The sequence below is a fragment of the Nothobranchius furzeri genome, chromosome 10 (genome assembly GCF_043380555.1).
Source record: "Nothobranchius furzeri strain GRZ-AD chromosome 10, NfurGRZ-RIMD1, whole genome shotgun sequence".
NCBI lineage: Eukaryota > Metazoa > Chordata > Actinopteri > Cyprinodontiformes > Nothobranchiidae > Nothobranchius > Nothobranchius furzeri.
This window is the reverse complement of record NC_091750.1, coordinates 27,347,201-27,374,927: the sequence shown is the minus strand read 5'-3', so window position 1 is coordinate 27,374,927 and position 27,727 is coordinate 27,347,201. Positions and strand designations below refer to the sequence as shown.

Genomic DNA, 27,727 nt, shown 5'->3' with positions numbered 1-27,727 from the left:
TTTTTTTTTCACATTCTGTCTCTCACAGTTGAAGTGTACCTATGATGTAAATTACTGACCTCTGTCATCATTTTAAGTGGGAGAACTTGCACAGTCGGTGGCTGACTAAATACTTTTTTGCCCCACTGTACATTGTTTTACTGAACAATCAAGATAATAAATCACTGTGCATTAAGTGCCAACCACAGCCTCAAGACATGTGTTGAACGTGCCCAAGTCCATACTTATGAGAGAACCATGTGTAACGGGATGAAGGAGCTATTGCTCCAAGGTTATTTAACCTCTCTCCACAGTTGCCTCTGACACAGCGCTCGAGTGCATGAGACTGCCTCAAGGTCATGCATTTGCTTTTAAAACTGTTTTCTTTCCAGCTCAAGAGAAGAATGAAGAATAAGGACTCTTTTCTTTTATTAAATCAAAGAACTCTATTTTTAATAAAGCTAATCAAAACAAGTGTTAGTCAATAATACAATGTTGACCGATCTGTGAAATAACAATGTTATAATTAGTATACTATAATAAGTGAATGACTTTAATCTAGTTCACTAGACACGCTGATCACACGTAATGTAAACGCAGGACACATTGCTGTTACTCATCCAATCAGAACCTTCCTTTCTGAAGCGTGGCATAGTCTCTGTGGTGTTTATACATCTGTCAACTTTGATTCGACCAGAAATCAAAACATCCAGATTAATAAAACCAGAGGTCAAATTGTCATCCATGAATTGTCATTTTTAGTTGTCATTTAAGTTGTCGAGTTTAAAATTGTTACTAATAAATTCTTAACTTTAAAATCTGCCTTATCTTTGAAATGAAACACAGAATGGTATAAATATTTCTGGTTGTTGAAAAAGCAAAGATTCCTAACTTCTGATTTAAATAAATAAACTTTTGCTATTAAATTTTATCATCTTAAATTAAACATTAATCTTTGGATTAAATATAGACCAAGCAGGTTGGTGTATGAACTTCTATCGATTATATAAGTATCCTGGATATTTATACATGATATAAGCTTCATATGCTAATTTGCTTGATCATTCTCAGAATCTAACAACTGAATGCAAACAGTGTTGATTCTAGTATGTAGTAATACGCTACATTACTGATCATTTAATGATGATATATGGCAACAAGCAGTCATGCTACACAGTGATGAGCTGCTCCTGTAGAAACCAATGAAAGCCGAGAAGACGCTTCAGCTGTTGGACTTAGGTGTTAAAATAACGCACAGCGGAGAGATAGCTTCATTTTGGTTCTACTAAACGGACACTAGGGAGTGCTAAAACCCATTTTAAATTATTATCTCTGAGTTTAACAAGCAGGCTGAACATGAAAATAGTCTCCTACACCTATCTCCTGCAGTAGCTTCTGATAGAAAACAGACGGTGAAACTTTGGATTAGAAAAGCCTGACAGATCTATGTCACACTGTCACAACATTCATGGACTCACCCATGGGGAAGCTGTTGTTTATTTAGTGTCCAGGAAACAGAGAGAACGTCACGGCTAGTTTAAGCTAACTGTTAGCATTAGCAAATTGACTTCATGAAAGAAGCTACTTCAGGCTTGAGTTATTGTGGAAATAAAACATCCATGTTGTGGTAGTCGCGTTGATGTCTTTCCTGGTTAAATGAAGGTTCAATTAAAAAATTCAAATAAAGGTGACAGGGACATGGTGACACATGTACATGTAGATGGGTGTTTACCTAAAGCTCTTGTAAGGAGTGATGATGACAAATGAATGTTTTCCTGCTGCTTTTACTGAGGCAACATTCAAGGGGATGGAGTAGGAGGCAACGCCCAGCTGGAAGCTGTCCCTGTTGGGGTAAATCCAGAGATCATGACCCCAGAGTGCAGCGAAAGAACGACTCCGGGGTTCCTTGATGGTGACTTGTCCATGCATCTCTGAGGGGCTGGGGCTTTGCAGACCTCTGGTCGCCAACAGGGATGTGAGCCAACCTTCTTGAACCTCTGATCAATGGAACAAACACGATTCAGTAGCCTTCCACCTACTAAACCAGCCCCCCCACCCCCACCCCCCACCCTTACCGTTACTATGAGCCATGAAGTCATAATGTTTCTTCTTGAAGTAAATGGAGAACCTGTTTTTATCCTGAGGCTTAATGTTGGTGATGCTGGAGACGTGAAACAACACCTCGCCGAACTGGTCCTGATCAAAGACACAATGAATGGTTAGAGGCATGTGTACACGCACGAGTACACACACGCACGCACAAGCACACACACGTACACACACACATACACACACAAGCGCGCGCACACACACACACACACACACACACACACACAGACGCACGAGTACACACACAGACGCACGAGTACACACACGCATGCACGAGTACACACACACACACGCATGCACGAGTACACACACACACACACACACACATACACACACAAGCGCGCGCACACACACACACACACACAGACGCACGAGTACACACACAGACGCACGAGTACACACACGCATGCACGAGCACACACACACACACACACACACACACACACACACACACACACACACACACACACACACACACACACACACACACACACACACACACACACACACACACACACACACACAGTCTTAATTGACAGATAGCAGTGACAGCTCATCCTTAGGGGGCGCACTGGAGCCACCCTCCCTGGTTTGAGGGGAGGAAAACAAACAATCTAAAAGTAATTAAGTAAATCAAACTTAATGTGTATGATCATATTTACTATGAATGTGTCAGATTGGCCTAAATGCGAGTACCTACATAAAAACTGCCTCATTTACACATCATTTCTACCAGCTGTCTCTTTAAACAGCAACATCCAAGTGCTGCTTCTGCCACCTGCTGGTGAGGCTGAGTAATGGGCTTTGAGCAGATGAGAGACTGAAAACTCTGGAAAACGAAAGCACAAAATAAAATGGAAATAAAAGTAAAAATGACATTTTGAGCTGAAGTTGCTCTTAAAGACTCACATGGTAGGCTTGTGCATTTATTTGTATACTATTATCATCATCATTGTTATAACGTGTGTGTGTGTGTGTGTGTGTGTGTGTGTGTGTGTGTGTGTGTGTGTGTGTGTGTGTGTGTGTGTGTGTGTGTAAATGGGAAATGAGTGCTTTCAAACACAATTAATGTACAAGTCAACTATAGAGAACGTGGAACAGAATTAAACGATGACACTTTTCAGAGTTTTATACGCTGCTCCCTTTGAACATATCATTTATATTATTTACTTTTATTTATTTACTGCTTCTGTTGACTTTTTTGTGTGATTGAGTTTGATTTGTTTTTAGTTTAAATTATTTTAAGATATGTTCAAATAAAATTATTCATCCATTCAGTCACAATAGTCTAGTTTAAGTGTAAAAAAATCAACTATTGTGTTTTTTGTTTATGTGGCAGACGCTTTCATCCAAAGCGGCATACAATAGTTAACCTACAGGGCAGGTAGTGGTCTGTGGGGGAAACCGGAGTACCGGAGGAAACCCGCGCATGCATGAGGAGGACACGCAACTCCACGCAGAAAGGCTGCAGACCAGTTTTGAACCTGCAACCCTCTTGCTGCGTGGCAACAGTGCTAACAACTGCACCACCATGAAGCCCAGTTCCTAACTGTTCACTGTAATATATTGGACTAAGAAAGGCTTTAGTCCCTGAGGCGGAGAATCTTGTCTACTTTTAAGAGTAGGCTTAAAACATTTTTCTTTGATAGGGCAGATGGCCGCTTATACTGAGCCAGGATCCTCTGGAGGTTTCTTCCTGTTAAGGGAGTTTTCTTCTCCACTGTCACTGCATGCTTGCTTAGTATGAGGATTGTTATAGAGTGACACTAGTCAGTGACTCGATGCAACCTGCTGGGTTCCTAATATAGGAAACTTGTTACTGATTGGCTTAATGACCTGGCCTGTAATGGAGTGTTTACTGTGTGAAGGTCCTTGAGACGACTCTGGTCCTGATTTGATGCTTTATAAATAAACTTGAATTGAATTGAAATATTTGACATACAGCCCCACCGAGACACTCAGGTGAGGCATGTCCACTTACTGAACGTCTTTTACGTAGAGACATTAGCTGTCCATCCAGTGTTGCCCATAAAACACTGTATCTGTTAGAAAGGAAAGACACATTAGCTGGTTGCCTATTAAACACAGATCATCCATCATCATCATCATCCATCCTACGTGGGCTACATTGATAACTGGAAAACTTTTTGGGGAAAACCTGGTCTGATGCGGAAAGACGGCATCCATCCCTCTTTGGATGGAGCAGCTCTTCTTTCTAGGAACATGGCCAGTTTTATTAGTCCTCCATGACAACCCAGGGTCCAGACCAGGAAGCAGAGACGTAGTTTAACCCATTTCTCTGCAGCTTCTGTACTGTTACCCACCCACTACCCCATAGAGACAGTGTCCTGCCCACGGCCAAAACCACACAGATTAAATATCAGGCTTAATAAAGCAAATCATGGAAATAAATATTAGAACAAATTCAACTGAGCAGAAAACTAGAAAAATTAAATGTGGGTTATTGAACATTAGATCCATTTTTTCTAAGACTTTGTTAGTTAATAACTTGATTTGTGATAATCAGATTTCTTTGCTCTCTCTCAGAATCCTGGCTGCAGCAAGAGGACTATGTTAGCTTAAACGAGTCGACTCCTTCAAATTATTTAAATAATCATATTGCTCGAAGTACAGGGCGAGGAGGAGGAGTGGCAACTATTTTTCATTCTGACTTATTAATCAGTCCCTTACAGATTAATAGTTCTAGTTCGTTTGAACATCTTATTCTTAGTTTTCCTAATCCAGATAGCAAAACTGTAAAACCACTCTTGTTTGTAGTTTTATATCGTCCACCAGGCCCTTACTCTGAGTTTTTGGATCAGATCGCTGATTTTTTATCAGATTTGGTGCTAAATACTGATAAGGTCATTGTAGTGGGGGATTTCAACATTCATGTGGACATCGAAAATGATAGCCTCAATGTAGCCTTTAGTAATATCTTAGACTCAATTGGTTTAACCCAAAGAATACATAGCTCCACCCACTCCTGCCATCATACATTGGACCTTGTTCTGACTTATGGCATTGAGTGTGAGGAAATAACAATCTTTCCACATAATCCAGTCCTCTCGGACTACTTTCTGATAACCTTTGAGTTTTTTATAACTGAGTTCTCGAGACATGAAAGTAAATTTCACTATAGCCGGTCTCTATCTGACAACGCAGTTGCATCTTTTAAATCAACTGTTCCATCTTTACTGTCCTCAGCATCTCAGAGGCATGTAGCAGAGGGCAATATTCTCAGTTCTAACCCCTCACAAATTGATGGTCGAGTTCATAATGTCACTTCTTCTTTACGTGTGGCATTAGATGATGTAGCCCCTTTAAAAAAGAAGGTAATTAGGGACAGGAAGTTGGCTCCCTGGTTTAATTCTCATTTACGATCCTTAAAACAAAACTCTAGGAAAATGGAGAGAACATGGCGCTCTTCACACCAGGAGGAGTCCTACTTATCCTGGTAAAATAGTCTTGTGCTTTATAAAATAAGCTTCGACCAGGTAGAACTGCTTATTTTCCATTGCTAATTGAGGAGAATAAGCATAATCCTAAATTTCTTTTCAGGACAGTTGCCAAACTTACACAGAATCATAGCTCTGACCCATATACACCCTTAGCCCTCAGCAACAACAATTTTATGGGATTTTTCACGAAGAAAATTAATTCTATTAGAAACAAAATCATTAGCATCCTCACTAATGCGATTTCTTCTTCCTCAGTAAGTGAGGCAGCATCAGAGGTAACTGTAGAACCTCATCTGTGTTTGAACCGTTTTGATCCAGTTGAGCTTTCAGAGTTATCAAAAATATTAGCTTCATCTAAACCTTCAACTTGTATTTTAGATCCAATCCATCCATCCATCATCCATCCAGTTGATTTTTACATGTCCCAACCCCTGAAGTTATCAGTCATTCATTCTTTCTACTGTTGTCCTCAGAGGTTTCATTAACCTTGTTCTGGTGGCTTTTACCTGAAGCCTTTCCAGACATCCAGCCAACTAGCTCGGACCACAGCACTTTGGGTAGCCAACTCATTACCACCCCCCTTCTTCCTGGAAACCCGGATGGTAGCTGCCCTGCAAAGCAAGCAAACTTTACAAGACTGAAGGCTCCAGTTAATTTCATCATATCTGAAAGTATCCTCAGTCTGATCATCCACCTAAGAGACAGAACGTAACTTTTGGATTTATTTGCTTGGTGGGAGTTTGGAGCCCTTACCCCGGTTTCACACTGAACACATCAGCAGGGTGAAACAGATTCAGAACATCACTGCTTCAAATAGATTCCGTTAGAGTCTACGGATCATTTCAAACCAGCAGCGACGCTGCAACTTCCAGGTGCATCCCAGAAGCGGCACGTCGTGTTGCGCAGCGCCGCTAAGGATGGGATTGGGTTCTATTTTTGCCGTGTCACTTATGGAATGCGTCAATTTTAATAGTTAACATAAGGTTAGACAGAAAATCACACACGGTTTCAGTGTAAAATTACTGGTAAATTTCTAAATAGAAGTACTGCAGCAATGCAATTTCATATATATGAAGCTTACGTGTGACCTAACGGTTCCATCGTTCCAAGAGTGTGTTTTTCACGGCTTTACTCCTGGCAGTGTAGAGGAACAATGTCATATGTGACATCACACAGCAATATCAAACGTGATTTCTTTCTTTTTGGTTTAATGGCAGATTGCATAAACAAACCGTGACCTGAAGTCTCGAAGGATCGTGTGATCTCGTGAGTCCAGCGAAGAGCAGAGCGAGGAAGCCATGCCACTGCCAAGACTCTCCCGGTGTGAAACGGATCGCTTTGAAGTTCGCCAGTAAACCGTTCCGCTGCCGTTTCGCGTCGCTGACGCTTCCAGTGTGAACCAGACGTTATGCACAAAGCCCTAAATGGATTTCCTAGATAATGTAAGCTCCAACTCTAACGACTCTAAACAGACCCGCGTAGATCAAACTGTCCCGACACGTGGATCTATTTACTGTGTTCATTCTGATCAAAGGGGAATTCTCCTGCTGCTCACTAAAATAGACCAGGACACCATGCTGGTCACCCTCTGAAACCACAGTGTGGTCAGCAGCTGGATGAAACGGGGAGCTATTCCTTTAGGATTATCCGTCTGATGAGGCCGTCTCATGGTGGTCCACAGGACTCTGGCTCTCTTCACATGGCTGCATCTGGAATCTCCTCTATTAAGACTAATGAGATGTTCTGCTCCACTCTGATCATGCTTTAATTAACCCTCTCAGGCTCAAAATAAGTTTTGATAAAAGGATGAACAACTAAGTCCTTCAGGGGAACTTCTGAGTTAAAAATGTTCATGACGTACATGTGTGGAGTAACCAGGTAGGTAGGTTTTAACGTTGCTAATCTGCAACGCCTGCCACCAGAGGGTTAAAACTCACGTGGACATAAGAATGTCTCTATTGGAGACAGGAATTATGTCCACATCTAGCAATCTCCTAGCAGGCCCTCTTACTGTCTCCAGATGACTGAAAACTGTAGAAAAGCGTAAATGCCAGACAAGAAGTAGGTGTGGAACGTCAGACTCTTCATCACTGAATAGTCTGGACTTCTGGAGCAGAAGGGGGACACCTGGATTTTATGTGCCCATTTTTTGGACATAGGAGACCCCAGAGCTTTAGATGTAGTCACTCAGTTCATTTTAGATTTGGAACTAAAAAGAAAACAGAATCAGGTTGAGCATGGACCTGAACCATGTGGTATACCTGGGTATCCTCTGTTTCACTGTCAGGGTTTTCTTGTGAGGAGGAGGCGGGGCTGGTCGAGTTGGGATCAAACGTTCCGATTGGTTGGATGCAACTCTAAAGAACAAACAACAGAGGTATCAGCATCAATGAATGGAGATGAAGATATACCACAAACACACCTGGTGGTAGCTGTGTCAGAACCAGAATCTTCTCCCATTGGTCCACTGGATTCACTGGAGACATTACTAACTTTTGTATCATCCTCATTGGATGATTCAGAGTCAGCTTCTTCCAGATTGGTCCAACAAGCCAACACCATGATGTTCTCGTCTTTTTCTGGAAGAAGAGAAGATGGAACTGGAACTAGAACCAAGTAACCAGAATGACAAGGGCAGAGGCACGCAGAACACCAAGAGCAAGAATAACATAAGTGGGTCATTAGAACTTGATCCAGAACTGGGTCTGGTTCAGCTGAAAAAATATGACTTTCAGAACCTTCTTCAGAAGACTTTGCATCCTTATCTACTGATGGTCCCATGGCTCCTGCAGTTTGGTCCAAACACTGGGTCACCATCTGGGACAGAACGCCAACATCTGGACACATGTTCAGAACCACAAAGAGAAGCAGACGTCAGTCTGAAGGAACCTTAGTTCAGCCTTTAAGTTCAGTACAACGGTCCAGAACCAGGACCAGCCCACTACTTTAACATCTCAGACCTCAGCCTGATTGGCTACTTTACCTGTGAGAGTGTCTGCAGATCCAGTTGTTTTCAGAAGTTGGGGGTGTGGTGTATCAGATGAGAGGGGTGGGGCTGAGGGGGAGGAGCTAATGGAAGGATTAGCAATGCTGCTGACAGTCCCAGCTAAACTGGGAATGTTAGACAATGAGCCAATGATTCTGTCCAAGTCTGGGGCACCTGAGAAAGCAGCAGGTGCAGGTGCAGGTGCGGAGAGGGCGGAGTCTAAAAAAGCTGTATTGGCTAAAACATTAGCAGCTTCAGCTAAACAACGTATGCTAGTAGCAACACTGTCAGTCTGGCTGTTTGCAGAAGGGATCATCAGGTTTGAGGAGGGGGCGTAGGCAATGGGGCCTCCTATAGCTGACGCAGCTCCTGCCAGAGATGGGATGTTGGTGGCGATGATGTCAGCAATGCTGTTTACTTTCACAAAAACATCTTGATTGGAGCCCTCTGGAGCAGAAAGGGGAGAAGCATCTGTACCTGAGGAGGAGGAGAGAGTGACATAATCTGGATGACACTTGCCACTGGGGTTGGCCGTCGAGCATCGAGCATCGATTGGAACCGGTTCCAACTGTTTGTACGATTCCGAGAAAAACTACGTTTTTTTATTTCAATTCCTGGATTCCTGTGTGTGTGTGTGTGTGTGTGTGTGTGTGTGTGTGTGTGTGTGTGTGTGTGTGTGTGTGTGTGTGTGTGTGTGTGTGTGTGTGTGTGTGTGTGTGTGTGTCAGAAGGCTGAACAATAACCTGTAGAATAATTAAAGCCATCATCCATCACTCTCACACACACACACACACACACACACACACACACACACACACACACACACACACACACGTCTCTGTATCCTTGTGTGGACCCTCCATTGACTTCCATTCATTTTTGGGACTCCCCTAACCCTAACCCCGACCCTGACCTAAACTAAAAGTTGATTCACACCATACCTCTAAAACCAAGTATTAGGGTCTTTAGTATTTTGGTGGACCAACAAACTGTCCCCACAATGTGGAAATGTATCCACGCTACAGGTTAAAGTTCAAATCTGTCCTTTTAAACATATAAAGTACACACACACACACACACCTGCTCTGCCCTGATTGAATCTGTGTGTGGTTCCATTCAGACCACAAACCAGTCTGGGAATCTCTGGCAGCAGACAGAAACTGGTCTGACGGTTCAGACTGATCCACATCAGGAGGCTGAACGTGACTTGGCTCAGGTGGCCAGGTGCTGTGAGCTTGGCGCTAGATTACATCATGACATCATGAAGGAGGCGACTGATTCTGGTTGTAGCTGCCAGCTGAGCAGCTGATGGCAATGACTCTTAATTGGCTCACAGAATTTATATAAGCCACACCCTTCCAGAGAAAATGGCTTGGGTTAAGTTGTTTGTAGAGAAGATAACACTGTTGAAGTGTTGAAATTATGTCTTTAGCCTGAATTCACCTCAGCTGCACAGTGCTGACTGCATCCCCACATAAGTTTTGCTGTATTGACGCTTTTGTTTGGGTTATTAGTTCGACACTCTATAGTCATTGTTTGTTTTTCTTGTCCATCCCCACTCGAATCTACACATAAAGCAGCTTTGAGGAATTATTGTTTTGTTTAGCACCCTTGGCCAGCGGAGCAAGGTAAATGTGAGAATATAATCCATTTCTGTTATGACATCGAAGTTGTTTTCACCTTTTTATTTATGCTTAGTATACAGGTGCTGGCCAGTAAATTAGAATATCATCAAAAGGTTGAAAATATTTCAGTAATTCCATTCAAAACGTGAAACTTGTACATTATATTCATGCAATGCACACAGACCAATGTATTTCCAATGTTCATTACATTTAAATTTGATATTCATAAGTGACAACTAATGAAAACTCCAAATTTGGTATCTCAAAAAATTAGAATATTCTGAAAAGGCTGAATATAGAAGACACCTGCTGCCACTCTAATCAGCTGATTTACTCAAAACACCTGCAAAGGCCTTTAAAAGGTCCCTCAGTCTTGTTTTGAAGGCACCACAATCATGGGGAAGACTTCTGACTTAACAGCTGTCCAAAAGACAATCATTGACACCTTGCACAAGGAGGGCAAGACACAAAAGGTGATTGCTAAAGAAGCTGGCTGTTCGCAGAGCTCTGTGTCCAAGCACATTAACAGACAGGCGAAGGGACGGAAAAAATGTGGTAGAAAAAAGTGTACAAGCTCTAGGGATAACTGCACCCTGCAGAGAATTGTGACGACAAACCCATTCAAAAATGTGGGGGAGATCCACAAAGAGTGGACTGCAGCTGGAGTCAGCGCTTCAAGAACCACCACGAGGAGACTCATGAAAGACATGGGATTCAGGTGTCGCATTCCGTGTGTCAAGCCACTCTTGAACATGAAACAGCGCAAGAAGCGTCTCGCCTGGGCCAAGGACAAAAAGGACTGGACTGATGCTGAGTGGTCCAAAGTTATGTTTTCTGATGAAAGCAAGTTCTGCATTTCCTTTGGAAATCAAGGACCCAGAGTCTGGAGGAAGAGCGGAGAAGCACAGAATCCACGTTGCATGAGGTCCAGTGTAAAGTTTCCACCGTCAGTGATGGTGTGGGGTGCCATGTCATCTGCCGGTGTTGGCCCACTCTGTTTCCTGAGGTCCAGGGTCAATGCAGCCGTCTACCAGGAAGTTTTAGAGCACTTCATGCTTCCTGCTGCTGACCAACTTTATGGGGATGCAGACTTCACCTTTCAACAGGACTTGGCACCTGCACACAGTGCCAAAACCACCAGCACCTGGTTCAAGGACCATGGTATCCCTGTCCTTGATTGGCCAGCAAACTCGCCTGACCTTAACCCCATAGAAAATCTATGGGGTATTGTGAAGCGGAGGATGCAATACGCTAGACCCAACAATGCAGAGGAGCTGAAGACGACTATCAGAGCAACCTGGGCTCTCATAACACCTGAGCAGTGCCACAGACTGATCGAGTCCATGCCACGCCGCATTACTGCAGTTATTGAGGCAAAAGGAGCCCCGACTAAGTATTGAGTGCTATACATGCACGTTCTTTTCATGTTCATTCTTTTCAGTTGGCCAACATTAGAGAAACAAACATTTTTTCATTGGCCTTTAGAATATTCTAATTTTCTGAGATACCAGATTTGATGTTTTCATTGGTTGTCACCTATAAATATCAAAATTAAACGTAATAAACATCGGAAATACATTGGTCTGTGTGCATTGCATGAATATAATGTACAAGTTTCACGTTTTGAATGGAATTACTGAAATATTTTCAACCTTTTGATGATATTCTAATTTACTGGCCAGCACCTGTATCTCTAAACAGTTTTCATGGTGCAACTCATGGAGTGAAGTCCAAGGCATTAGACCAGAGAAACCAATTAAAGTTTATGCACCCGTCGAGGCTCTCCATTCTGTTCTTCATGGTGCCAGGGGCAGCTCCACTGGTCCTGTGACACTTGGTGGTGACGTGTGAGCCGATTCACCTGCTAAATAACTTTTACATTAAATATTTTGTTTTTGCTATCAAAAGTAAATTAATTAATAACCTGCATTATTGCAGGACACTCAGCAAAATATGGACTCTACACCATGAGGCAGGCACACGTTAATACTCTATAAGAGCACATGAGGTGAGCAACACCACATATTATTACTGTACACTGTCCTGGATTTGTTTTCTTTCTGCATCTCATCATTAGCCTGGCTGATCACCTGATAACTCCTGTCATCTGGTTATGACTTTACCTGAAGGACTAACAGCGGAAGGAAAAGGATACACACTCCAGGGGTGGAGCTACAGGGGGGCTGGGGGCCAGTGGGCCCCCGGCTTGGGAGGGGCCCGGCCATGAGGGGGATGAGAGGAAATGGAGGAAACTGCACCTCTAGTAAAGGCCGTCTCACACGACAAGAGCCTGCAGAATGTGACAAAACTGCAGGCTAAAACTCTTAATTCCGAGAATAATTTGAATTTTCCAGAAATAAATTTCCTAGAGAAAACTAAGAATTTCTTTGTCATTAAAGGCAGACATTTTCGCTACCTAAATAAAGATTTTCTGACCTTGTAAGGTCAGAAAATGTCGAACAAATACTTTTAAATTTATGAGGAAAAGTTTACTTTAGAAAGCAAAAATGTCTGCCTTTTAAGAAATTTTTAGTATTTTTTAATTCCCAACAGTCCCTTCATTTGCTAGAAAAAACTGAGTCTTGAAAAGGTATTAAACTAAACTTCAAGCTTCCTGCATATACCCTGATTCAGTCATTAACTTCAAGCTCTATGATAAATCAATAGGAGACTTGAATACAGTGTTTTCCAATAAATTATGATTGTGATTGTGGCTGCGTTGTTTATGTATCACTTTTACATAAGTAGGCTGAAGAACTGTATTGTTAAAACTTCAGAAATAATTTATCTGTAGATCTGTTTTTGAGAGCTTGTTCATTTCTGTGCATTTTTAAGCCCTGATCAAACTTTTGAACCTTTGTCCATTTTTTCCTGCAGAGGGGATCCTGCTAGGCCAAAGCGAACTCCTGACCGACGTGGAAGTCTTCCTGCAGAGCTTGTATCTTCGACACCATGCCATTAGAAACTCCGCTGAGTCCTTTCCTTCACCAAGGCAGGACCCAGTAACTCATCACTGTTGATCGGTCAGGGGCAGGTAATTTTGTGTTTCATGTTTATTTATTTCTCCACAGATTACCAGCCATAATATATGAACACATGCTGTATTCTCAAGATCTATGCTGTAGCTAGGAATAGAACAAATATGTTTATTTTGTTTTCAAATGCTATGTCAGTTTTTCTCATTGTTTATCAGTAATTTTCTTATTAACTTATTTGAGCATCTTTATATTTTTCCATATTGAACGGTTGCAAATGTTAAATGTAATGTACATTTTTTTATTTTCTCATTGTACTGTCAAATGTACGGTAAGAAACCGGCAGCTGTGGTTGCCAGGAATTTACCGTAAAATGTGTTAAGTCAAAATAAAATGCTGTAATTAGTTTCACTGTTTTTTATTGTCAAAGGTTTTTATATGGTCTACCATATTTTTATTTTTAGTTATTTTATCCTATTACTGTTAAAATTAACAACAAATCAGTGTAAATATTAATATAATATAACATTTTTTAACTTTAAAAATCTGTAAAAGCTATGTAAAGTTGCATTTTTTTACATGAAATTTCTGTATAATTGACAAATATATTAGTATTTTTCCTACCATGATTTTGGTTAAATCATTGTCTACTGTAAATTGTAGGAATACAAAACCAGTATACCGGTTTACGTTTACAGATTACACGTTTTTTTCACGGTATATTCCTGGCAACCACAGCTGCCGGTATTTTACCGTAAACTTGACAGCTTTTTTACAGTGTATAAGGACACCTATGACCCATGGGACAATCTGATATGGTAGCATGGCAGATCTGTGGTCATTGAAGGATTGTGCAGAGCGTGCTCTCTGGAGGGAACGAGGCCTCCGTCAGCGCTCTGATCTGATTGGTGAGAATCCAGCGAGGTTCCTGAGCAGATACCGCTTCCTGGAGGGGATCCTTCTGGAGCTATGCCAGGCTTTTGGACTCTTTGCTGTGCACTAAAGAAACTGCCCCGATCCGCTTCCGGTCCAGATTAAATTACAGGCAACTACACCCCACCCAGAACTTCCTCTAGCCCTCCAACATCCACACGTTGCCAAGGTTACCAAACTGACAGACAGCTCAGAGGAGGCTGCACTCAAAAACCTGGAGAACAAAACCAGCTCTAACTAAATCATTCAACTCCTTCAATATAAACTGTAAACAACAACCCATTACTCTGCAATCTATCAGATTCTGTTTTGTTTAAGTTTATGTGTTTAGCAGACACTTTTGTCCAAAGAGACTTACAGGTGATGATGAAGCAGCAGGTTGTCCTTGAGGCTAACAACAAGCACTGATCAGTCAGTTCTAGGTGGCAGCGAGGCAGCATAATGAATCCTAGAGGGAAGTGAACATGGAGTGGACAGTAGAGAGGGGGACGGGTGCTGGTTTAGAAGATGCTCTCTGAAGAGCTGGGTCTTCAGGAGTTTCTCAACAAGGACGCCCTGTTCTGGTGGTGCTTGTTAGGTCATTCCACGTCTGTGAAAAGAGTCTGGATCATCCTGAGCGTGGTGCAGGCGCTGTTAGCCGACAATCCTTCGATGACCGGAGCGGCCGGGCCGTGATGTAAGCCTTTACAAGATGATTCGGGTAGATGGGAGCCGTTCCATCCAGTATGCTGGTGCTGGCTAATTGAATTTGATGCGTGTAGCTAGCAATAGCCAGTTGAGCTCAGTGACCGGAGGAGTGACGTGCTCTTTTAGGCTGATGGAAGACCAGACGCACCGCTGTGTTCTGGACCATCTGAAGAGGTCTCGCAGTCCAGGCTGGAAGACCAGTTAGAAGGGCGTTGCAGTAGTCGAGGCGGGAGGTGACAGTAGACTGCACCAGGAGCTGGCTGGCATATTGTGTTGGGTACGGTCTGATCTTTTGTGTTATACAGCATGAAGCAGCATGAACGAGAGACGGTGGCTACGTGATCTTGGTCAGCTGGTCATCAGTCACAACACCCAAGTTTCAAACTGCCTTTTTAAGAGCCAGAGACTGGGAATCGTTTTGGATTGGGATATTGTGCTGGATGGATGGTTTCACTGGGATGACAAGTAATTCAGTTTTATATGGAACCATTTTATTTTTCTTTTTTCTGACGGGTACCTCTTTTCTGTCCCCACATCGTTTACAACCTCTGCAACATATTTGGATCAATTCAATTCCCTTCAGTTCAGTTTCTCTACAGCTCCACATCAGGACCAGAGTTGTCTCCAGGACCTTCACACAGTCCGGTACAGGACAGGTCATTTAGCCATATTTAGCCTATAAAAGGAACCCAGCAGGTTGCATCGAGTCACTGACTAGTGTCAGAGTCTTTACTAGCCTGGCAAGCCAGACTAAATAAATGTATTATTTAGTCTGGCCACGCTCCATTGACGGCTCTCGGTTGTGGGGCGGGTTCTACCGTTGTCTTTCAAATGATTTCCACATTCCACTGGACAATGAATGTGACATACTCTTGTTTCACTCTGTTGCATCATCCCACCCACCAGGCATATAGTGCCCTGATTGGCCCACAAAGCGGATAAAGCTCTGTGATTTGTTCACTAAGCAGATACAGCACTATGATTGGCCCACCAATCACAGCTCTTTATGTGTTTGAAACCCCTCTAGAGAGCTGTGATTGGCCAGCCAGAGTCCTGGTAGGAGCTGCTGAGGTTCCAATGGAGCATGCCTAGACCAAACTTTGCAAAGCAAGAATTTGGTCTAGTTCACTAGGCTAAGTCTTTACAGCAATCTTCATACTAAGCAAGCATGCAGCGACAGTGGAGAGGAAAACTCCCTTTTAACAGGAAGAAACCTCCAGAGAATCCTGGCCCAGTATAAGCAGCCTGTTCTATTCTATTCAAACAGACATGGCCACCTGAGTAAGCGCAGGTGGGATCTGTCAAAAGTCGGTGGTGGAGGAACGTGCTTACGAGTGGCCACCACGTGTTTTGTGTATAATTTTGTCCGTTCATACGAACATTCTCGATTTCATTTGTAGGAAGGACTTTAGGACTGTTTCTACTAATGTTTGATGAGTGAGCGCCCGTGGTAGAGCGGGTACCTGACTCATCACATCAGCTGTGTCTGATGCATCATCATCAGGTGATCAAAGATAAGCTAACTGCTAGGAAAATCCTGGTCACATGACCCAAAATGTGTTTACCTGTGCTCAGGTGATGTCTGTTTGAGAAGTCCACCTGCAGGTTTTCATCAGGTCCATCTCTGAAACACAGACTTTGAGTTCAAGTCACATCAACAGGTTTCAAATTATCTTTAGTTCTGGACTCGGGTGAGCTTGCCTGTCCAAAGAAGAGATGGAGCTCTTGCTGCCTTTTGAGCGGTGACGCCGAGGCTTTGGGATGGGCGGAGACGGAGGAGGAGTCATCTGCAGGGGCAGAAACATCAGTGAATTTCATTGGATAAAACCTGAAGTTCTCCTTTTCAAGTGATGTCAGCAAAGGGGGTGGAGCTAATGTATAAGAAGGGACCATAAGAGATGATTTCCCGTACTACGTTGTCTAAGAATGACATTGTTGCTGTACTAATATAGCATTAAGAACGGCAGTGCATGCCTAAAGGTCAACTGTGTGCTTTCCAAACCAAAACAAATGCTCCGTTTATGACCTCGCCATCAGGAGAACCGCCATAACTGCTGCTTCCTTATCTCTGCTGCAAGTCACAAGACAAGTCCTTCAGAAGACAGGACTCTTACCCCCATGACAGAGCCATATTCTTTTTCTACAGTGATTTTCTCACTTCACAGATTAATTACAATCATATATGTTTTATCTAAGGTGAATTTAATAAGACTTTTTTGCTTGACAGTAATAATGACTGGAAATAACTGTTTATTATTTTGGATCTTAAATCTACTTGATGAGTTAAAGATTTTATTATCAGTCATGTCACATTTTGATATCAGTAGATTACAGTGATCCCTCGTTTATCGCGGTAGATGCGTTCCAGACCTGGCCGCGATAGGTGAAAATCCGCGAAGTAGGGACACCATAGTTACAGTATTTATTTAACAGAAGGAGCGCAGCTGATCCTCATTAGCCTGATTAGCGGGACGGCTTGAAAAGGAGGACGGTTATCCAGATACACTGCTGGACTGACCATAGGGCATAGCGGGCAACTGCCCGCTGGGCCGACCCTTTCATCTTTTATGGGCTGGTGTCTGTTTTTTTTTTTTTTTTTCCTGGCCTCTAGTTGTTGCAGACAACTTGTCCGCGCCGCCCCACGCGACGCCTCGTAAAAGTTGGTGGATTGGCCAATTGGTAATAATACACTCTGGGCTGGACCAATAGCCAGAGGTCTGATGCACCCGCCAGTTGTTTGTGAATCTCAGTAAACAGACAGACGAGCTTTACAAAATGGAGAACAAAAAATGGAAAGGAGGAGCGGAGAAAATTCGACTAAAAAAGAAACTGGCCCTTCAGGCTGATGCTGGCACATGTGTTAAAATCTCACAGTTGTTTGGTAGTGAAGGTTCAAGTAAAATCAATTTAGGAAGTGATGGAGCCTCAGCCCAGCGACAGGTTGGAGAAGAAAAGAGGGAGGAGGAGGAGAAACCCGAGCCGGTGTTGTGCCATAAATTGACTCGCTGCCAAAAAATGATTAGCCACCGCGGGATCGCGCACGGTTAGGTAATTGCATTTCTAGACAAAATTCCCCAGGATTTCGCCCTAAAACTCAGCATATCTAGCAATATGGACATTCAGAAAGCAAAGATAACCTCTTCCGGTACTTAAACAGATGTTTATCGCGGATATTAGTGTGGCAGTGTTTGTGGCACCCTGCGCGGGAGCACGAGGACGTGCTTGTGGAAAGAGGGAGGAAGATGTGGCAGTGAGCGTCCTGTCACAATGTCTTGATTGATCTTGCACCCTGTATAGTTGGTCAAGGGGATGTCCCTTTGGCTGACTGGTTAGAGCGTATGACTCTCACCCCGAAAGTCTAGGGATCGAATACAATCCGGGCACTCGTTTCTGCACCTTGCCACATTAGTTTTTCCAGTTCGGAAGTTGTTTTAAGTGTTGCTATTTGTCTTAAACGTTCACAATGAGGATATATTAATCCTTTTTGCAATATTTGCGATTGAAAGATGGTTTGTGGTAAGAACTGGCTTTCTTTATGTTACAGCCTTGATACTAAAAAAATAAATAATGTAAAATGGCACCCTGTATTGAATGTAAACGTTGTATAAATGTAAATAAACAATTCTCCAGCGATTTAATTTTTTCCCCTTCCTTTCTTTAGTCCACTTGACATGGAGCCACAGTTAACTAGTTTGGGGCACATTTTTACTTGGAAAAATAGTATTTAAACTGATCAAGCTTTGGCTTTACGATGACACTGTAAGTTGCTAAACATTACATTGCTCTATTTAAAAGTAACAAGATAAAAGCTCTTCAGCACATAAAATTAAGATTGGTCACTTGCCAAATAGACTACACCCTCCCGTTTACCTATAAGAAACGCCTCAAAATATCTTTAAATTCTTTATTGATGATTTAATTGTAGACAACTAAAATGGCATTTTACTTGCCAAAAAGTGATTGAATCGCTCAGATTTTCATGGAGGCTAAAATTGACCAAATAAGGGTTTTATGTATTATCTGTTGATGTTACTGTACTCATACTGCCTACTGTATCATCATAAACACCCCAAAAATGGCAACAAAAAAAAAAAGATAATTTCCCTTGCCAAAAATTGATTACAGTGTCCTGGTCACCTGTAAAGGGTTACATTTACCTAAATATTACCTTATTTATTATCTCTTGATGTTATTAGTGCCATCACAGGTTGCTGGGTCTCTTCATAAACACCTCAAAAATGGCAACAAATGATCATTTCCCTTGCCAAAAATTCATTACAGTGTCCTGGTCACCTGTAAAGGGTTAAATTTACCTAAATATTACTTTATTATCTCTTGATGTTATTAGTGCCATCACAGGATGCTGGGTGTCTTCCACATTCATAAACACCTCAAAAATGGCAACAAATGATCATTTCCCTTGCCAAAAATTGATCACAGAGTCCTGGTCACCTGTAAAGGGTTAAATTTACCTAAATATTACCTTATTTATTATCTCTTGATGTTATTAGTGCCATCACAGGATGCTGGGTGTCTTCCACATTCATAAACACCTCAAAAATGGCAACAAATGATCATTTCCCTTGCCAAAAATTGATCACAGAGTCCTGGTCACCTGTAAAGGGTTAAATTTACCTAAATATTACCTTATTTATTATCTCTTGATGTTATTAGTGCCATCACAGGATGCTGGGTGTCTTCCACATTCATAAACACCTCAAAAATGGCAACAAATGATCATTTCCCTTGCCAAAAATTGATCAGTGTTCTGGTCACCCATAAAGGCTTAAATTGGCATAAATATTACTTCATTTATTATGATGCTGGGTGTGTTCCACAATCATATTCGAATAAACATGAAAATATTCCGTCCGAATATCTGTTTCTTGTTATAAATATAACAGCTAGAAGGATTTACAGTTAAAATAGGAGAAACATTTCAGGAAACTATTGTCAATTAACCACAGAAATAGGGACTAATAACATCAAGAGATAATAAATAAGGCAATATTTAGGTAAATTTAACCCTTTACACTTGACTCCCCAGGAAGGGTCGTAACACCACTTGCCTCATGCATAAGTGACCAAAACAAAGCAGCATGGAGACACTCCGTCTCCAACCACCTCTCAGGCAGCAGCCTGCACTCCCAAGTTCTACACATCACCAGAACATAAACAACCGCAACACAATAAAAGCAGTGTTATACAAAATGGAAGGCCTGTAGTGTTTATTCTCTTACAGTAACAACTTATCAATTTTTTGGAGGAATTTATTTAAGATTTTTTGGTTTTTATTAATTGTGCAATAGAAAAATAATCGCTAGATTAATCATCTAAATAGTCATTAGAATAGTTGACTATTCGATAAAATAATCGTCAGAATAATCATTTTAAAAATAATCATTTACCCCCAACCCTACTTTTTTAGAATACCAGGATAGGAAGGAAGGTGTAGGTTTACGTTTATTAGATTGATACATAAACACTACCAATAAGAAAGTGTACGTTGGTGTGTGTCAGAAACAGCGTAAGGCTTAATGTCTTTTCCAAAAAAACCAGGTGATGGGCCGGTCTCCAATCAAAATGCCCGGGCTGAATTTTTGTCCCAGTCCAGCCCTGTCCAGATACCACGCCGGATGATTAACTACTGCCTGACTCGCTTCTCCTCCGGATTCGCTCCCGTCTTGGAGACTTCTGGATACTCACCGGTTTGCTGCCTGGATACCAACTCCGCTCTGCCGTCCCGCTCTCCGCCGTGCTCACGCTCCCTCTCCGTTACCTCGTCCTCCTCATCCGTCTACTCTGCCACCTGGAACTCTACAATTCGCCTCTGGATATCACCCCGGCTCAACTCCACATTCACCCTGAACTTCCGCATTTTGCCGCTTCCTGGTTTACCCTCCGCTGGATCACCAGTGCGCCCTCAGTTTTCCTCAGCATTAAAGAAATAAAATTATTGTTTATCGTTTACCTCGACTCGAGTCTGAATCTGTATGTCTTGGGTTAGACATTTACCCCAAAACATGACAGAAAAATACCGCGAATCGGTGAAACATTCCGCGAATCAGCGAATTTCCCTTGAATAAGGCTCCAAAGAGAAAATCCGCGAAGTCGTGAATCCGCGATAAACGAACCGCGAAGTAGCGAGGGATCACTGTAATGACAGTTTTATCATATTTTGACCACACAGTGGGTGAAATAGTCTCTCAGGAAAGATGTGATGTCAGAGGACCTTGATAACGCCTACTAAATTTATTCTGGTCTCTGATTGGTCCATCATGGACCTTAAGACACAACCATTATTCTGGAGTTCCAGCCAAAATACTAAATGAACATCTCTTGTGAGATCCAGCCAGATCTTGCGATAGAACACTTTTAGTGGCATAGAGCCGCCTTTTTCGACCCTTAACCTGCAACAACTTAATCAGATGCTAACCAACCCGCCAGCCTCCAGCAGAAGTGAACTTCTGTACCTGGGAGTATCCACAGACCAGTCAGGCTGGATTAAAAGGACCTTTGACCTTTGAATACCCACCACTTATCAGCCTTGTTGAGACTGACTTTGCTTTGCCAGCTTGATCTCCCAGGAACCCTCATCACTGGTCCAGTGATGAGGGTTCAGGGTGATGAGGGTGTGCAGAGTCTACTGTACCAGTGACACTGGTGTAAAGTTAAAGTCCCATTAGTTGTCACACACACAAGTGTGTGTGCAAAATTTGTTCTCCGCATTTGACCCATCCCGTGGGGGAGTGGTGAGCTGCAGACACAGCCTCGCTCGGGAACCATTTGGTGGTTTAACCCCCCAATCCAACCCCTTAATGCTGAGTGTCAAGCAGGGAGGCATTGGGTCCCATTTTTTCAAAGTCTTTGGTATGACCCGACCAGGAATCGAACCCTGATCTCCCAGTTTCAGGGCGGACACTCTACCACTAGGCCACTGAGCTGGTAATGTCCAGAAATGGTCAGTTCTCATCTACATATTGACCTACATGCCACCAGGTCATCTACAGACATGAATCTGCCTCTGTGCCTTGTCTTAGGCCTAGTCCACACGTAGCCGGGTTTTTTTTGAAAACGAATATCCGCCCCTCCAAAAACTTGCATCCACACCACCGCGTTTTAAAAACAAACTCTGTCCACACGTACCCGGATAAATACGTTGTTAAGGACATGCCAGACCTGTAGGCGGCAGTACTTCCCCCGTTCGTAACCTCGTCCTTCGTCTGTGGTCTTCCGCAAGGAGCAGTAATTCCGCTTGCAAAAACAAACAAGCAGAAAGCGCTTGGACCATTGATAAAGCGAGCGCAGCTCTGAGGGCATCCATCATGTCGGCTAGTGTAAACACAGGTCGCACACGTGATGTCAGCATTTTTTTGTCGCGGAAAGTGACGTTGCGGACCTTAAAACTCCGGTTTTGTCCGTCCACACGCAGACACCCAAAACGGAGAAAACGCAGATCTTCACTTTGGCCGGAGTTTTTAAAAAGATCCGTTTTCGTGTGAAAAACCTCCGTTTTCGTGTGGATGACAGGCCAAAACGTAGAAAAATATCTACGTTTTGGCCGATCCCCGGCTACGTGTGGACAGGGCCTAAATCTTCCAAGTTGCAGGAAAAGATTTGACACTGCGTGTTTACACTCAGATTGCCATCATCTTCTCAAGGTCCTTCTGTGCCAAGCCTGTCTGCTTATCAAGGCCGTCCCGCACAGAAGAAAGGACTGAACTGTTATAATAGTGAAATATGAATAATAATAATGTCTTGATTAATCTGTGCTTGAATTACTGAAGTTTGAAATGAATGTTATTATTACATTGAAAGATTTATGTATGATGATCAGTAATGTTTGATATGGCAAGGCAATCATCATCCACACTCAGACACAAGGTTCATTAGAGATTAGTTAAAGTTAAACGTCGTGACACATAGACATTTTATTAGCCACAAATCAGAGCATCCTGTCTCTGAAAGAAGGTGTGATGTTCTGAGGTTCTTGTTAACACATTTTAACATGGCACGTTCCGATTGGATAAGTAAACCATAACATGAGAATATTTAAACAGAGCTCACTTCACCGTGAGTCAGTTCTAGAGAAAGCTACGGAACGGTCGTCCAGAACGAAACCTCTTAACCCAGAGCATTTTGGACAAGCTGTCAAAAACCCTGCTACACGCTGAAGCTGACGCAGCAAATGGTTCCTGCAGAGCAAAGTTGATACAGTTCCGATTCCCCGAGTCCTTCTTGATGTAAACGATTCCATCTATCTGTTGTGACTCGGGAAACATCTCTGGACTGGAGAGTCGGTGCTGCGGTTAATCTACTTTACCTCGGTGCCCAGAGGTCATCCGACCTTCCTGAACACATTCAACCGATAAGGATGGTTCAGTAGCGTTTTGTCTTCAGCTTTCTTTGGTTAGCGGTCGGTTTAGTGACGTATGCTTTTGGGAGGTGCGCTGATGATGTGGCGTGTCCTTTTGGAGCGACTCGTCATGCAGTCTGACCCTCAGAAATCTTGTGCTGTACGTTGTTCCGCCTTCCTGGAGGTTCTGGAGTGTTATCTGGGTTTTAGACACTTAAGTAGAGTCGTAACAACATCCAAAATTATGTTTCATTAGAGTGTGGTTATTGTCTCATTGTCTATCATAAATAATCATTTACCACCAGTTATTCTGTATAATCAGTAGTAGTAGAAATATAGTAATAAATAGATTGTTATAAACCATATTTTTATAAGTCTTGGTTCCTGGCTACCCAACATTTCCAGAGTCAGTCAGTTATTAAAGGCTCAGCAATAACAAGGATGCATTTGTTGATGGAATGCTAGATTTTGTTGGACGCTTTCAGATTGTATTGACACTATTTTAATTGTGAACACTTACGAAACATTGCATAGAGAAGTAAAAGTTACCACACATATATGAGCAAAACTTCATGTAATGGGCAACACTCTGGTCAATCTGAGAAAATCAGACTAAATCTAAAACCCAATAAAAACACCGCAAGCAGCTGATCTGATAGACTCCACCCACCACACCAATGCCATCAGGTTTCTGTTCTCCGACGGAAACTCAGGTCATGCTAGGTAAGGCTAAACCAACAACAAGCCCCTTTCCCAGAGAGTCCCAGACCGTACACATCAAAGGGAGTCTGGCATTCCCATCGGCGTTGAACAGGGATCAACACTACAAGCTCCACCCACTGACACCTCCCACAAAGTACGGTGGGTTTCAGCAGCTTTTATTTTGAAGATACAAAGTAAATAGACAAGTCACATGACCCAGGTAGAGTGGGGTCCCATTGGTCAGCAGCACTCGTGCTTTTCTGTGAAATGAAGTTGATTTGTGTGTCGCCAAATCTCTCCCTAACTTATGCGTTTTCTTTGACTTCCACCTCTATGTAAACACCATTAAGTTAATCGTAAATAAGAAGGCAGAACTCACTTTAACGAATCTTCAACGTTTATTTATGATTGACCCTGTATAACTAAATAAATAAATAAATAAATAAAATCACAAAGTGTCTTTTGGAAGGTGTTATGTGCCTCTTGTTGGTTAATGAGCTGATGATGTCTGTTCATGTGGATATTTGATGTATGTTTGTAAGTTTGAGTCTGTATTTGTGACAAAAATGAATAAAGCCTGTTTGAAAAAAATATTTAAAAAAAAATTAAAATATTTGAGAAAACACATAAAAAGAGCTGAAGATATCTAGCAGCAGACATGGAGCAGCTTGAAGAATACCTTGCAGAAAAACTAAAAATATGAATATGAGCAACAAAAGATACACAGCAAGTGTTTTATTCGTGGAAGGAAGTGATCAGAAACGCGGCGTGTGCATGAAGAGTAGGATGTTGTTGTTAGGACGGGGACAATGTTAGGCGGTTAGCAGCAATGTGCCGGTCAATGATGTTCCTTGTTCCCTGATTTGTATTGACGTGGGCCACATCTGGACATGATGTCTGCTGCACAACGCTTTTATAGACAGGTGTGTCTGAGCCCAGCACAGAAGCTACCCACACAAGTACAGCTGAGCGAACCCCGCCTTAGCGGTTCACGTTTGTGAATTGATTGTCCGAGTGAACAACAACATTCTGGATTGGAGCAGGGATGCAAAGTGGAGAATGGCTTTGTGGATCATCAGGACTTCTAACACATTTAGGCGCGCATGGATTCATGGAGGCCAGCTGTCGCCCACTGAATGGGACAAACATGTAGTCCCCACCCATCCTGACAGAATGAGACTGTAAATATTGAGACATAGGAGGCCACACAGCCAGGCGGGACTCCTCTTTTCAGGGTCTGGGGACAACCTGATGTTGCAGATCCCTCCTCACCGAGGAAGGAACGGACAAGATGTGACGCTTGTGGTGGATCAGGCGAACCTTGAGACGTCTGAGCCAACGTTGAACGCATCTCATCATGCTCATCAGTTTAATGACTGTCAGTGCCATCACAGAGTGACGTGTGCGCATGTGCCTGAGCATCGCCGTTAAGTCCATAATCCTGGACTGTGAAGGTCATCAAACTCTCCTCCCTGTTTATGGAAAACCCGAACCTGAAGTTCTGCCAACGTCCGCGAGTCTGCATCAGACTTGGAGCAGGTCAGAAGCAGGAGATCATCAAGAAAGAGGATTTTCATGACCTTGGTGCATATTGGTTGGAGCGCCACCTTGAGGCACACGGTGCAAGGGAGTACCCAAAAGGAAGTACGTTGCACTGAAACTGAGCTCCGACGAAGGAAAAACGCAGGAATCTCCTGTGTTTTGGGATCACCCAAACATGAAAATCGGCATCTCTCAGGTTGATGCAAGTGAACTGATAACCTGGATGCACCTAACTCAGAACCTGTCAGATGGTCAGCAGGCAGAAGTGTCTTACTGCCTCGAAGCTGAAAGATGGAGAATAGGCTTGATTCCTCCCGACCTTCCCAGAACCAGGAAGAAGCAAGAGGAGAAAGTAGCTTCCTGTCCAGCGGTTCTGAGCTGAGAGAGAGACTGATCTGATGTCAGTTTGGTCTCCACAGTCCCGGCAAATGGAGAAGGGGAATACCGATACCGGAGTCTGACCATGTAGATGTTGTGTATCCATGCGCTCATGTCACACACACATGGCCATGCCTGGTGATTAGGGCCTAATTAGTAGGCAGGCGTTTATTAAAAGCTCTTCAGTGATTGGTTAAAGAAGGAATGTTACCCAATAGCAATGCCTTCATCCCATAAGAGCCGATGCCCACATATGGGGACTTTGACTTCTTGTACTATAGTCTCATCTGTGTCCTAGACAAGCTGGTTCCCAAAGTCAGGGACTCTATCGGTCAGCTTGCTTCTCACACCAACCCTTTGTTAAGAACTGTGGTGTGACCTTTGACCCAGCTCTCACCCCGGATTCTCTTGTTCACTCTTCCTTCTTACATCTCAGGCAGGACCGGCTCTACCCGATTTGCTACCCCAGGCAAGATTACTCCCCCCCGCCTCCCAGCCTGGCGTGCCAGACTCCTCCTCTGTTTAACCCTCTCAGGCTCTAAATAAGTGCAGAGTTACCCAGAAGACCAGTCTGGCAGGCCAGGCGACCCGTTTCCTGTTTGCCCCTGACACAAACACAGAGTTTAAGGACAGCAGCATCTAAATGATCTCAGCAGTTCAATTTTAATATTTGAACAACAGCAACAAGAACAAGCAGCTCTGTTCCTGCAGCGAAGGCATCTACAGCATCCTCACATGGTTAGGGCTGATGTCTATAGGAACAAGTCCATTAACAGGGACACGTGCCGGATCTCAGGTGTGTTTTAGTCAGTTCCACCAGGAGAAGCTCCTCTCTGCAGCAGCAGCTGTCACTGTGGCAGCAACCCTCATGTCCACCAGCGTATCAGGATAGACTTCACTCAGCTTCTCTCCTCCTTTTGTACTTTTAAAATCTGACGCTAGCTGATGTGGCTAGCTCTGTGGACAAGCTCCGCCTTCATCTTACCAGACAGGTGAGGTCAGTCAGCAGGGCTAAAGGAGCATTGAGAAACTCGTCATGAACTTCAGGATGTGCTGACAGGTGTGGGCGTCCTCAGGCTGCTGAGTTGATGTTGTCTGTCCCGTCAGCTGGAAGCTAATCAAACACACGTGTAAATAATTATCTTAATCCTTCAGTGAGGTCACATGGTGATGTAGAAATGACAGGATATCAGGTATTAAACACACCTGAGTAACAGGTGTTCAGTAACAGGACTTCAGCTGTAACTTATTACAGAACTCACCTGCTCCAAGCTGAGCTTCAGGTAAGGAGTGATGATGATGATGATGATGATGATAATAATGATAATGATGATGATGCTGCTGCTTCTGCTGCTGATGATGATGATGCGTATGATGATGATGATGATGATAATGATGATGATGCTGATGATAATAATGATAATGATGCTGCTGCTGCTGCTGCTGCTGCTGCTGATGATGCGTATGATGATGATGATGATAATGATGATGATGCTGATGATAATGATGATGCTGCTGCTGCTGCTGATGATGCGTATGATGATGATGATGATAATGATGATGATGCTGATGATAATGATGATGATGCTGATGATAATGATGATAATGATGCTGCTGCTGCTGCTGATGATGATGATGATGCTGATGATAATGATGATGATGCTGATGATAATGATGATGCTGATGATAATGATGATGATGCTGATGATAATGATGATAATGATGCTGCTGCTGCTGCTGATGATGATAATGATGATAATGATGCTGCTGCTGATGATGCGTATGATGATGATGATGATGATGATGCTGATGATAATGATGATGATGATGATGATGCTGATGATAATGATGATGCTGCTGCTGCTGCTGCTGCTGATGATGATGATGATAATGATGCTGATGATGCTGCTGCTGCTGCTGATGATGATGCGTATGATGATGATGATGATGCTGATGATAATGATGATAATGATGATGCTGCTGATGATAATGAT

The 27,727-nt window shown here is 42.9% G+C and overlaps 2 protein-coding genes across 4 annotated transcripts in view; both read right to left on the bottom strand.

Annotated features, from left to right (window-relative positions):
* Nucleotides 1–27,727, bottom strand: part of LOC107397025 (arf-GAP with Rho-GAP domain, ANK repeat and PH domain-containing protein 1) — a 75,350-nt gene that overhangs the window by 36,874 nt on the left and 10,749 nt on the right. For 2 of the 3 annotated variants that reach the window (XM_054731015.2, XM_070555446.1), the window contains exons 2-11: nucleotides 16,457–16,542; nucleotides 16,321–16,379; nucleotides 8,533–9,012; nucleotides 8,288–8,386; nucleotides 7,972–8,128; nucleotides 7,811–7,906; nucleotides 6,056–6,160; nucleotides 4,070–4,130; nucleotides 2,055–2,175; nucleotides 1,712–1,976 (exon numbers count right to left, since the gene is read on the bottom strand). In XM_054731015.2, coding sequence (XP_054586990.2) covers nucleotides 1,712–1,976; nucleotides 2,055–2,175; nucleotides 4,070–4,130; nucleotides 6,056–6,160; nucleotides 7,811–7,906; nucleotides 7,972–8,128; nucleotides 8,288–8,386; nucleotides 8,533–9,012; nucleotides 16,321–16,379; nucleotides 16,457–16,542 — 1,529 coding nt within the window. Of the gene's footprint in view, nucleotides 1–1,711; nucleotides 1,977–2,054; nucleotides 2,176–4,069; nucleotides 4,131–6,055; nucleotides 6,161–7,810; nucleotides 7,907–7,971; nucleotides 8,129–8,287; nucleotides 8,387–8,532; nucleotides 9,013–9,615; nucleotides 9,805–16,320; nucleotides 16,380–16,456; nucleotides 16,543–27,727 lie in introns of those variants that run through there. The other variant, XM_054731014.2, reaches the window with a different exon arrangement.
* Nucleotides 24,193–27,727, bottom strand: part of LOC139072088 (uncharacterized) — a 6,238-nt gene continuing 2,703 nt past the window's right edge. The window contains exons 1-2 of the mRNA XM_070555281.1: nucleotides 26,996–27,727; nucleotides 24,193–26,847 (exon numbers count right to left, since the gene is read on the bottom strand). The exon at nucleotides 26,996–27,727 is cut by the window's right edge and continues 2,703 nt beyond it. Of these exons, the coding sequence (XP_070411382.1) occupies nucleotides 26,806–26,847; nucleotides 26,996–27,727 (774 nt within the window). The 3' untranslated portion in view covers nucleotides 24,193–26,805. The remainder of the gene's footprint in view (nucleotides 26,848–26,995) is intronic.